The sequence below is a fragment of the Chiloscyllium punctatum genome, chromosome 6, assembly GCF_047496795.1.
Source record: "Chiloscyllium punctatum isolate Juve2018m chromosome 6, sChiPun1.3, whole genome shotgun sequence".
NCBI classification, from domain to species: Eukaryota; Metazoa; Chordata; class Chondrichthyes; order Orectolobiformes; family Hemiscylliidae; genus Chiloscyllium; species Chiloscyllium punctatum.
This window is the reverse complement of record NC_092744.1, coordinates 76,826,714-76,839,922: the sequence shown is the minus strand read 5'-3', so window position 1 is coordinate 76,839,922 and position 13,209 is coordinate 76,826,714. Positions and strand designations below refer to the sequence as shown.

The 13,209-nt window shown below is 42.2% G+C and overlaps 1 protein-coding gene across 13 annotated transcripts in view; it reads left to right on the top strand.

Annotated features, from left to right (window-relative positions):
• ilkap (integrin-linked kinase-associated serine/threonine phosphatase) overlaps nt 1-13,209 on the top strand; it is a 52,948-nt gene that overhangs the window by 30,126 nt on the left and 9,613 nt on the right. For all 13 annotated transcript variants that reach the window (XM_072572995.1, XM_072573003.1, XM_072572998.1 and 10 more), the window contains one exon: nt 293-412. In XM_072572995.1, the coding sequence (XP_072429096.1) occupies nt 293-412 (120 nt within the window). The remainder of the gene's footprint in view (nt 1-292; nt 413-13,209) is intronic.

Genomic DNA, 13,209 nt, shown 5'->3' with positions numbered 1-13,209 from the left:
TAGCAACGCATTCAAGAACAGTTTCATCCCCACTGTTATTAGGCTTCTGAATGGTTGTCTCAAATTTAATGTTGATCTCACTGTTGGTGCACCTTCTGCACAGCTGTAACATTTTACTCTGTTCTATTACCCCAATGCACTTGGTATGGTATGATCTGCCTGTAGTGCATGCAAAACAAAACTTTTCGCAGAACCCAGGCACATGTGACAATAGTAAATTAAATGAAATCAAATTTGTTTATTTTGTGTGTTGATTGACCAGGGGCTGATATATTGCTTTTTGTCTACCCAGAGATGGTCGGGTGATGGGTGTATTGGAGGTGTCCCGTTCCATTGGAGATGGACAGTACAAGCACTGTGGCGTAATATCAATACCAGACATTAGGCGCTGTCAGTTAACGCTCAATGACAGGTACAGTACAATGGGTAGCTTATACCATAAGGTTAGTGCTGCTGTTTATCACTGGCATTACTTGAGGATGTGTTAAACAAATCCCATGCAACAAAAACTTTCCTTCCAGATTTTTGTTTTTTTTTAAATTCCAGGTTGGATTCAGAATCTGCACCTTTTTTGCAGTTGACTAAGTAGGATATGCAGTGCCTGTCAATATCTCAGTGATTTCTGCTGATTTCAGTTTGGTAGGCAAACCCTTTTTCCTCAATTTTTAGTTTAGTAGTTATTTCACATAACCTCACATGACTTTCCTCAGCTTGAGAAGGCATTGCAAGTAAGTGCTTCCCTTACTATATAGCTCAAAACATAATCAAATAGATCTATTAAACATAGGTGGATAAGTGAACAAAAACAATTACTATGTAGAATGAGAATATTTACAAGCTAGCCATCCTCAAGATGGAAAATAATGGTATTGTCTGCACTGCAGTGAACAGGAACTGTCCCAAAGTCCCCAAGTATTAATCTTAAATGGTGGTTTACTGTTTATTGTCCATAGTTTCTCCCTGGCTTATTTACCTGTCTTTGTTTTTATTTTGATAATTAACTGAAACAAGATGGGCCAAGAAACACTTGTTAAAATTTGAGTGGATCAATTAAATGCAAATAATTTGTATTTGAGAAAATAAACATAGAGGATACCTTCATGTTTTGCATAGCCTGAACTCTACCCTTGGGTACCCAGCTAGACAAAACATTCTGCATATCGGAACCAGCTGGGACATTTTATGAGTGTGTTGTGAACAAAGGGAAAAGCCAATACCACGCTGCGTGATTGCAGCCCACAGTTGTAGTGTAGCAATAGAGGCATTTGGCACGGAAAAGGTGAGATCCATCAGAGTGACACGTTGCCTTTTCCAGTAAGGGAGTCAGAAACCTGCAAAAGGTCAGAGGTTTGAGATTTCATTCCCCTTGTGCCTGAGATGTTTGGGACTGAAGGAGCACATAGTGAGCAGGTTCCCTGTGTCAACCTGAATCTTCCCCAGACAGCAGTACAGTGAGCAGCATGTGTTACTTCCTGCATCGCCATCTCAAGTTGGGGATGCAGCATCCTTCATGGGAGAACAGCGAAGTAGTGTTGTGTGACAGAGGAACAGAGTTAACCTGTCAAATCGGATATGATTCTGCACCAGACATGAAAGGTACAAATGTGATGGGTTTTATATTGTTGAAAAGGAGAGGGAGAACAAAGAAAGGTCTGGAATAGGTCTTGGCAGAAGAAATTGAGGGGCAAAAATATCACGGTAGGGAAATGGTTGTGGTAAAGAAATCTATTGAGACAAGTGTGTGAATGGCAGAAAAATGAAAGTTCTATCTCTGCCACCTTAGCAAAACTCTTTTCCTTTTCCTTTGTGTGTTCAGGAATCCAAACTGTAACACTTCATGGGTAACAATGCCCTTTTTTTCTTCCTCTTGATTTCCCACTGACCCCCATTCTTCTAAGTCCACCTCTTGCCATGTATTCACAGCACCATCTGACCTTGTCCCCTTTCAGTCAGCTTAACATGGATTCCCCTTCTCACCCCACTTTAATGAATGTCCACCTCAACAGACTTTGATCTCTTATTCCACCACCTTCGTCCCAGTAGTCACTTTGGATAGGAGTCCTCGAGCTGCCCAGCAGATCCCTCTCCTGATTCTAGTATTCTGTCTCCACCTCTGCCCCTTTCTCTGGTCTCTTGCCCATTCTTGATCCTTTATTTGAGAACAATCGGAGTGACATTAACCATGTAAATGTCTCTGCTGCTCGAACCTGCCTCCATCTGAATTTGCTGCACGTCTTTGTCTCAGGTAGGACTGTAATGTTTTGATCAAACCTACTGTCAAGGTTGGTGCTTTTGGTGGATGGTGTACCAATTGCAGAGGCTGAGTGCCAACTCTCAGGCACTGCTTCCTGCCTCTCCAAGGACCATGACTCTGCCACCAAACATGAACTTGCTGTTTCCATAGTTGTCATTTGGCTTCCATTTCCTCTGGAGATCTTCCCTCTGTGGCTACCCACCTCACAGTTGCCCAATCCCAAATACACCACTTCCACCTCCCCAAGATCCACAAACAGGACTAGCATGGTAGACCCACTGTTTCAGCCTTTTGTGTTGTACCATCTGGCCGCTATTCCTTTATATCCTTGCCCAATTTCATCCCACATACATTTGTCACACTTTTGCTCCCTATCTCATTTCAAATATGTCCCAGTTTTCCAGCTTTGTCCATCTCCTCTTCACCATGTCATCCGATACGCTGCAACTCCCTCCCCAGTTGGGATGTCTGTGGGATCCTCTTCCTTGACAGAGGTCCAGCCAGTGCCCATCCACTTATTATCCTGCCTGCCTGGTTGAAAAAGTAATCTCAATAAGTTAGGTTCTCTGCCTTCCTTCAAATGGAATATATGACTATTAGTATCCATTTGGGTTCAAATTAGAACTTTCTTTTTGTGGGTATGTGCAAAATTTCTTATTCCTGTTCAACTTTCTCCAGTACTCGGTGACTGGACTGATACCTATTTCTTGTTATCGCCCAGTACTGGAAGACAACATCCTTAATTCTAATTTTCACCGTTCTTTCACCTTCACTGCCCATCTCTGATACCTCCCTTTCCCTTACTCAAATTTGCTGCCTTTTGGGGATAGACTGTCTACTAATATTCATTTTAGGCCCACCCATTTATCACAGCTGCTTTGACTATGAAGTAACCTCACAGAGACTGGTATCTCGTCACCAAGTCACTCCACATTCAAAGCACACCATGAAACACAACCACCCCTCTCCTGTCAACATTCTGAAGGAACTATTCTCTTCATGACGCCTTGGTTCACAGCTCATTCACCTCTTACACCAGGGCCCAATCCCAGGGCCCATTCCATGCAAGCACAGGAAATGTGGCACCTACCTTTTTAACTGGCCAGTTCATCATCCAAGGCTGCAAATATTCACAGGCGGGGAAGCAGTAATTTGTGTGTTTATTATCCCTTATTCACTGCTCACAATGTCGTGTCCACTATTAGTGTGGAGATCTGTTGTTAACTGGGTAACTGCTTTTTGGAACAGAATTTGAATACAATTTAAACAACAAGGTCTTTAGATTCTTAACCCTTGAAGATTTCTTAATCTTAATGATGACCATGAGGCCATTGTTGATTGTTGGAAAAACCCATCTCGTTCACTAATGTCTTTTAGGGAAAGAAATCTGCCATTCTTGCATGATCTGGCCTACATGTGACTTCAGTCTGGTCAGCGATGTGGTTGTCTGTCACCTGCCCTCTTGGCAATTAGAGATGGGCAATTAATTCTGACCTGGCCACGTCCCGTGAATGAACAAGAAAAATCAGCGAGCATGACCTTGTGTTTCCGCTTTCTTGGCATTTTAATTCCATGCTCTCATTTCTCTGCTTGATTGGCAACACATCCACAAGCATTCACTCCATCCATCGCCAACACTCAGTAGCGGCAGTATGCACCATTTGTAAGATGCACTGCAGGCATTCACCAAAGATCCACGGATGTTAGAAGCCCACAATTACTTCCATCTAGAAGGACAAGGATAGCAGATACATGGAAACATCACCACCTGAAAGTTCCCCTCCAAGTCAGCTGCCATTCTGATTTGAAAGTATATCATTATTCCTTCACTGTCACAGTCAAATTCTTGGAATTCCCTTCCTAATGGCATTGTGGATCTACCTACAGCACATAGACTGCAGCATTTCAAGAAGGCAGCTCACCATCTTCTCAAGGATAACCAGTGAGCGGGTATTGAATGCTGGCCCAGCCAGTGAGACCCAAATCCAGTAAGCGAGTTTTAAAAATGTCACCGTTGTGAATAGTTTATAGCCCCCTTATAACATCTCTACTGTAGGACAGTAGCTGTACTGTACGACAGTATACTACAACCCTCGTAGGTGATTTTAATATTCATAGAGTCTGGACAATTTAAATTGGCGCAGGTGGCCTGAGGATTAGTTTGTAGTATATTCAGCACAGTTTCTGAGAACAGTATGTTAGGAACCGAACCAACATGATGGTGTAATGAGACAGGATTAATTAAAGATCTCAGAGTAAAGGATCATCTGGACGCAAGTGGTTATAACATGATGGAATCTCCCATTCAGTTTGAGGGTAAGAGTTATGGATCTGAAACTGAAATCTTAAAGATAATTACAAGAGTATGAAGTCTGTTGGCATTCAATTCTGGTCTTCCCTACTAATAGGAAAGATATTGTTAAACTTGAAAGGATTCAGAAAAGATGTACGAAGCTGTTGCTGGAATTGGAGGGTTTGAGCTACAGGGAGAGGTTGAATAGGCTGGGTTTTTTTTTCCCCATGGAGTGTCGGAGGCTGAGGGGTGACCTTTTATAGAGGCTTATAAAATCTTAAGGGGCATGGTAAGGGTGAATAGTCAAGGTCTTTTTCCAAGGGTAGGGGAGTCCAAAACTAGAGGGCATAGGTGTAAGGTGAGTGGCAAGTTTTCAGAAGGGCCTGAGGGGCAACTTTTCCATGCAGAGGATGGTGCATGTATGGAATGAGCTGCCAGATGAAATGGTGGAGGCGGGTGCAATTACAACATTCAAAAGGCACCTGGATGGGTGTATGAATAGGAAGGATCTAGAGGGATATGGGCCAAGTGCTGGCAAATGGGACTGGATCAGTTTAGGATGACAGGTTGATGCAGATGGGTTGGATCAATGGGTCTATTTCGGTGCTGGACAACTTTGACTCATAAGTGGACTGGGGCAGTAGATTAAGATTCACAATGGTAGAGAAGCAATGGCAAATATTTAAGCAGAAGTTTACTAACTTTCAATAAAGTTAGATTCTATTGAGAAAGAAAGTACTATGCATGGCCAACTAAGGAAATAAAAGATGGTATCAAATTGAAAAAGTAATAGTACAAAGATTTGTAGTGGCCCAGAGGGTCGAAAAAACTTTAGAAACCAGCAAAGGATGACTTGAGTATGTATAAAAAAGAAAGGAATAGCGAAAGTAAGCTTTGGTCTCTGACTAAGATTGAAGAATACAAAAGGAAGAAGTAGTAATGGCATTGATTACATATTTATATATATCTTCATAGTGGAAGACACCAAAATCATCCCAAGAATAGCTTTTTTCAAAAAACAGATACAAAAGGGAAGAACTTAAAATTTATCACGATTGCTGGAGAAAAAAGTAGTAAGAAGACTAATGGGGTTATATATTCTGTAGAGATAATGGATGCATTGATTCTAATGTCCAAATTTCCCCACATCTGGAAAGGTCCCTGAGGTTTTCAGATCAGCAAATGTAACGGCCCCTTTAAAGAATGGAGGGAGGTGGATAGCAGGAAAGTATAGGCTGGTTTTGGGAAAATGCTAGAATTCATTAGCAAAGAGGTAGGAGCAGGATACTTAGAAAATCTTCAATAAGGCAGAATCAAGGATTGTGCAAGAGAAGTCATGTTTGACAAATTTATCATTTGAGGTTTTTAAGCATTTAACAAGCAGAGTGAGTAAGTGGGAATCAGGAGATGATCATCTACTTGGATCTCTGTGAGGTCTTTTATACGGTGCCACATAAAAATTGGCTATCCAAGATAAAAGGTTGGGATTAGAGGATAGACTAACAAATAGAAACTAGAATCCTTTTCATACTGGTGAACTGTAAGTAGTAGAATACCCCAGGAGTCAGTGCTGGCACCTTAGATATTTGTAATCAATGTCGGTAATGTAGATGAAGGAACTGAATCTTTAGTGGCTAAATTTGCTGATTAGAGGTGATCTTTTCTGTTTCAATAAGATTCTGTGGGGGTGTTTTCTAAAGTGAAGAACTAAGAGAATGTGCTTTAAAATAAGGGGTCATCAATTTAAGATGGAGGTGAAGAGCAATTTCATCTCCAAGAGATTGAATAAGAGAATTTCAAAAACCAACCAGTGCTGATAGACAAGTGGGGTAATCAGGGCAGGTATGAAAGTAGAGTTGGGACTAGTAGGATCAAGTATGATTTTATTAAATAGCACAGTAAGCTCAAATGGCCAAATAATCTCCTATTGTTTACGATCTATTGCCTGATCCACTGACTACACAGTCCGAAGTCATAAATGGACACATTTCATTCACAAACTTCACTTCACCCAAATGTTTTGTAGGCTGGAAATTTATTTTAGTGTGGTCTTGACCCCTTAACTCCACAGAGTTTGGATTATCAGCAGCATCCTGACTGAACACTTGATACATAAATGGGATTGCTACACCTTAGTTAAAAATGGAATAATAATCACCCTGTATCTAATCAGCCACAAGACTAATAAGTGTTTCAACCTCCGACATACCAGTATCTCAAGTGATCCAAGATAACTTCCATCATTTCCTTTGTATTTGCACACAAGAATTGTGCTGTTTTTGGCAGTAAGATCATCATAAAGATATTTAAATCTATCAAAAATTAAAATTCCTAATAAACTTGATAAATTCATGGGATGTGGGCATTGTTGGCTGGCCACCATGTGTTGCCGGTCCCTAGTTGCCCTTGTGAAGGTAATGGTGAGTTGCTGAACTAATGCAGTCCCTGTGCTATAGGTAGACCCACAATTCCGTTAGGGAGGGAATTCCAGGGTTTTGACACTGCAACAGTGAATGAGTGGTGGTATATTTCCAACTCTGGATTGTGAGTGTCTTGGAAGGGAACTGGAGTGTGGTGTTCTCGCATATCTGTTGTCCTTATCCTTCTAGATGTTAGTAGTTTTGGGTATTGGAGGTACCATCTAAGGATCTTTGGTAAATTTAGCAGTGCGTCTTGTAGATATATTCAATAGCAGCAGTGTAGATTAAGTGGTGGAAGGAATAGATACTTATGGATTTGATGTCAATTAAGTCGACTTGTTTAACTTGGATGGTATCAAGCTGCTTGTTGGTGCTGCATCCATCCAGGCAAGTGGGGAGGCATTCCATCACACTTCTGATTTGTGCTCTGTAGATGATGGTTAGGTGAGTTACTTGCAGCGGTTTTCCTAGCCTCCAACCTGCTCTTGAAGCCACTATATTTGAATGGCGAATCCAGTTGAATTTCTGATCAATGGTAGCCCCAAGATGTTGATGTTGGGGATTCAATGACAGGAACACTACTGAATGTTATGGGGCAGTGATTAGATTGTCTCTTATTGGAAATGGTCATTGTCTGGTATTTGTGTGGTGTAAATGTTACTTGTTATTTGCCACTTGTGAGCCCAAGCCTGGATATTGTCCAGATCTTGGGTTGCTTTAAAGTCTAACAAGTCGTGAATGGTACTGAACATTGTGCAATCATTGGCAAATATCCCCACTTCTGACCTTCTGATGGAGGGAAGGTCATTGATGAAGCAGCTGAAGATGTTTGGGTCTAGGACACTACCCTGAGGAACTCCTGCAGAGATGCCTTGGAGCTGAGAAGAGTGACCATTGACATCATAGTCCATCTTCCTGTGTATCAGGTATGACTCCAACCAGCAGAGAGTTTGCCCCTGATACCCATTGATTCCAGTTTTGTGAAGGCTCCTTAATACCAAATGCAGCCTTGATGTCAAAGGCTGTCGATCTCTAACCTCCCCTCTGGAATTCAGCTGATTTGTCCATGTTTGAACCAAGGCTATAATAAGGTCAAGAGCTGGCTGGCCAGGGCAGAACCCAAACTAGACATCAGTGAGCAGGTATTGCTAAGCAGTACCGTTTGATAACTTGGTTGATGATAGCTTCCATTATGAGAGTATATTGATGAGACAGTATTAGGCTGGGTTAGGTTTATCTTACTTTTTGTGTGCAGGATAGACCTGGCAATTTTCCACATTGTTGAGTCAATGCCAGATGTTGTTCGCTGTCCTGGAACAGCTTGGCTAGGGGAGCGGCAAATTCTGAAGCACAAGTCTTCAGTACAATTACCAAAATTTAGCCAGGACCCATGTACTTTGCAGTATTCAGTGCTTCCAACCGCTTCTTGATATCACTGGATTAGCTGATGTTGTGATGATGAGGACCACTGGAGGAGGCTGACATGGATCATCTGCTTGGCATTTCTGGCTGAAGATTATTGTGAAAGCTTCAGCCTTATTTCTTTGCATTGATGTGTTGAGTTCTTCCATCACTGGGGATATTTGTGGAGTCTCCTCCTGCAGTTCGTTATTCAATTATCCACACCATTCATGACTGAATATAGCAGAACTTCAGAGCTTAAGTCTGATCCTTTGGTTGGAGGATGGCTTATCATTTGCTATCTATGTTGTTTGGTGTGCAATGTTCCTGTTTGATAGTTTCACCAGATTGACACCTCATCTTCAGGTATGCCTGTTGCTGCTCCTGCATGCTGTCCTGCACTCTCCATTGAACCAGGGTTGATCCCCTGGCTTGATGGTAATAGTTGAGTGGGCGATATGCTGTGCCATGAGGTTGTAGCTTATGCTGAAGTACAACTCTGCTGCTTTAGGTGGCCCACGGTGCTTCTTGGATGCCCAGTCTTGAATTGCTAGATCTGTTCAGAGTCTGTCCCATTCAGCACAGTGATACTGCCAAACAATACGGAGGTTATTCTCGATGTGAAGGTGGGACTTTGTTTCCATAAGGACTGTGCGATGGACACTCTTGCCAAAGCTGTCCTCAACCGATGCATGTGCAACTGGTGGATTGGTATGGTTGAGGTCAAATATGTTTTTCCCTTCTGTTGGTTCCCTCACCAACTCCCCCAGCCCAAGTCTAGCAGCTATGTCATTTAGAACCAGACCAGCTTGATCAGTAGTGCTGATGCCGAACCACACTTGGCAATAGACAATGAAATCCCTGACTCAGTACATTTTACACCTTTGCCATCCTCTGTGCTACCTCCAACATGGAGGAATACCCAATTATCATCCAAGAGAGGACAGTATGTGGTAATCAGCAAGAGGTATAGTGGGGTGTGTAGTCAATGTTGAGGACTAAGGCAACTCCCTCCTGACTGTATACCACTGTACGGCAACTTCTGCTGGGTCTGTCCTGCCGGTGTGATTCCACAAGTATGACTATGTCAGGCTGTTGCTTGATTAGTCTCTGAGACAACTCTCTCCCAATTCTGGCATTGGCCCCCCAGGTGTTAGTGACGAGGATTTTGCAGGTTTGACAGGGCTATTTCTGCCATTGTCATTTCTGGTGCCTGAATTTATGCCAAGTGGTCCGTTGGTTTCATTTCTTAGTGGATGTTTTGTTGCAGTTGTTACAACTGAGTGGCTTGCGAGGCCATTTCGGTTGAGAGTCAACAACATTGTGGGTCTGGTGTCACATGTAGGCTAGACCAGGTGAGAATGGCAGATATCCTTCTCTGAAGGAACATTAGCTAAGTTTCTGAATTAATAGTCTAGTGATAATACTACTTAACCAAGTAAGTACAAGGTTTGAGCAGAATTCCCAGGTCAAACCATCCCTCCAAGGTGATAATTAGTCATTTGGTTTTAGGATCAATTTTGAAAGAAGTAAAAGCAACTGCATGAAGGACGTAAACCAAAAATCATGGAGTTGAAACTGTGAAAAGATTTTGTAATCAAAAGGGGTTTCACACAACCCTAAATGAAAACAGAATGCAGCCATCTTGACATCATCATCAAAATCATAGGCTTGCTCAAATCTTGGGTGCATATTTCAAAGACATTTTTGTGAACCTGCACTGTCTCAAATGTGAAATTATTACTGAATTCACTGCTCCATTTTGGATCACAATCAGTAGTTTAGAATGTCAAGTCGGAAGATAAAGAATACATATGGATGAGTTGTGGGCATTTTAAAAGGCAGTCATCTCTTAATGTCACATTGCAAGTTGACAGGGCACTAGCAGCTTTGCATTGATGGGAGAAGACCAAGTAGGATCGGGTGCTGAGGTGGGCACTCTAGGCGAATAACACCTACAAACTTTTCAGCCTTTTCCTTTGCAATTGCGTGTTAAACTCCAAGCATTCAAGGGAATTGCTCTTGGCACCCTGACAATCTCCCTGTGATAGTACTGAGACGTGTATACACGCAATGTACCTTAGCCAAGCTCTTCAAGTACAACTATGACATTGGCATCTCCCCAATGTGATGGGGGATTGCCCAGGCATGTTCAACCATGCAGAATAAGTTTGGTCTAAGATGGCCAATTACTGTCCTTGGTTCATTTCCCATTCTAATAACATCAAATAACATCTACTCACCAATACCCTTGTCGGTAAACCTCAGTGTGGATTCCCCAAGAATTGTTTTGGTCCAGATATAAATAAATTTTTGATTCATAAATTGACGCAAGATCGAAGTGCCAGAAGAGTGGGCAAGAATAGCTGCCCTTCCTATTAAGATAGCCTTAGAAAAACTAAAGTCAAATCTCCCAATGACTGGAATCATACCTGACACAAAAAAAGATTGTCATTGTTATCAGAGGCAAATCATAAATCCAGAAGATTACTTTTGGAGTTCCTCGGGGAATTGTCTGAGTCTTACCATTCTTAGTTGCTTCATTAATGACAATTCTTCTGCTGTCAAGTTAGGAGGCGTATTTGCTGATGACATTGCAGTGATCAGCGTTGTTCGCATTTTGTTTATTTATGAAGCAGCCTCTGCCAACTTGCAACAGGACAGAGGCAACTTGAAAGCTGAAGTGACATAGCAGGTAACTTTGGTCCACCTAGCTGCCAGGCAATGTCTATTTCAAATAAGGAAAGGCAGCCTACTGCCCAAGACTGCCGGGTGGGGAGTACACATAATGCGGGGAAGCCAAAATGACAGAAGTAACTAGGAGGGGAGGATCAAAAGAAAAAGTACCTTTTTTTTTTCATATTCATTTTTTGAGATTTCCTAAGTTAGCAAGCATGAGCATCAGTAGAATAAAATCCCGACAGTGTGGAAGCAGGCCATTTGGTCTGACAAGTCCATCCCAACCCTCCAAAGAGTATCCCACCCACATGTGTCCCCTAACCCTAACCCTGTATTTCACAAGACTAATGCACCTGACCTGCACATTTTTGCACTCTGGGAGGTAGCCAGTGGAAACCCACGCAGACACTGGGAGAATGTGCAAACTCCTCACAGACAGTCGTCTGAGAGTGAAATCGAACCTGGGTCCCTGGCACTGTGAGGCAGCAGTGCTAACCACTGAACCACTGTGCTGCTACAGTTGGTTTCATTGTCTTTTGGACTCAGAACAAGCATTAGCAATGAACCCAGATTCCCAGTTCTGAGTACTAATCACTTACTACTTCCATTGGACATGGTTTTTAAAAATACTACTCTTCAAGACGTGCTTCTTTTATGCTGTTAAATGGTTTGCTAAAGTACTTACCAAGTTCATTAAGCTGTTGAGGTCAAAGTCGAGAGCTGGAAAAGCAAAGCAGGTCAGGCAGCATCCGAGGAGCAGGAAAATCGACTTTTCGGGCAGGAGCTTTTCCAGCACCACTAATCGTGACTCTGATCTCCAGCATCTGCAATCCTCACTTTCGCCTCTAGATCAGACCAGGTAAGAGCAGGTCACAACTCTGGGATAGTGCACTGGAAATCAAGCCCCAGTATTTCTGGATTGGTCACAAAAGTTAAAGACTTTAAATTAAGTACACAAAATTTCCTAATTTACTTGATTTTTCAGATCCAGGTTACTTTTTTTTTAAAAAAGTACTATTTGTTAGAATTAATTACACTGTAGCTCCAAGTAAACAGTTATAAACTGTTGGCATACATCACTGCAAATTACAACTGTAATCCCCTTATAATCTCCCCCTTTTATTTCAAGCTCACAGAAAGGTAGGTTATGAGTGAAGGAAGGCTGAAGACAGTGCCGTGGCTTTTGTTTATGGATTGCAGAGATGATCCGTATGTTCATCATGGTGGTCAGCACATTTGCTGTTTGTACAATGCTTACCATCAGTGTCAGATTACTTACTTTTCACAACATGCAGCAATTCCTGAAAGAACTGTTTTAAAGCCGGGGTTCTCATTTCAGTCCACAAAAGTACTGTCTTCACTAAAGGCATCGATGAATGCACACACAAGAGGTCTCGGATATCTGTTTGCAGCATTTTCCTTCTGGTGTCAGCCTAGAAGGCCTAATTTATTCATTTTTACAACTTGCCTTCGGGATTGAGCTCCCATCCTTAGGCTGCATCTACTATTCTACACTACTCTATTAACCTAGGTAGAATCGAGTCGTGCTAGGCCCAAGTGTGAAGGGTGTGATTTAAGTGAGTTGCAAGAGGAATGCTGACTTCCAAGACACTGCACCAAGCGTCTGGAGGGAGCCAAAAGAAAAATACACCAACCATTTTAAAGTTAATCAAATTCTTAGTCCCTTTTATAAATTGTGGCTACAGCATCATAACATGTTGAATAAGTATTTGTCATATCAGATACTTAATCTCTGTATCAGAGGAAAGGGGAAAAGGAGAGTGAGAATGGATGGGAGCCCTACATTATCTTGCCTGTCTCAACCAGACATCAGCACAGCCCGTATTTCCTCACCTTGTTATGCTCATCAAGTTGTTGTGGATTTCCTCATGACAGCAAATGATGTGCAGTGACGGGCTCAACAAATGTCTATTTCTGTTGCTCATTCAATTGGGTTTAGCATTAAAGTGTAAATATGGGACTCATTCACCTGCTTGCGAGGCAGTGCCAGATAATCATCTTACGCCCTGCTGTGGCAGGAGCCTGTTGATGTTTGTGACTGCTGTTTCAGATCGAGCAGATTACACATCGAGGAAATGGCTGTTCAAATTACACAGGGGCAAGGGATGGGAGGCTGGGCAGAAGCTTAATATGGCATGTGG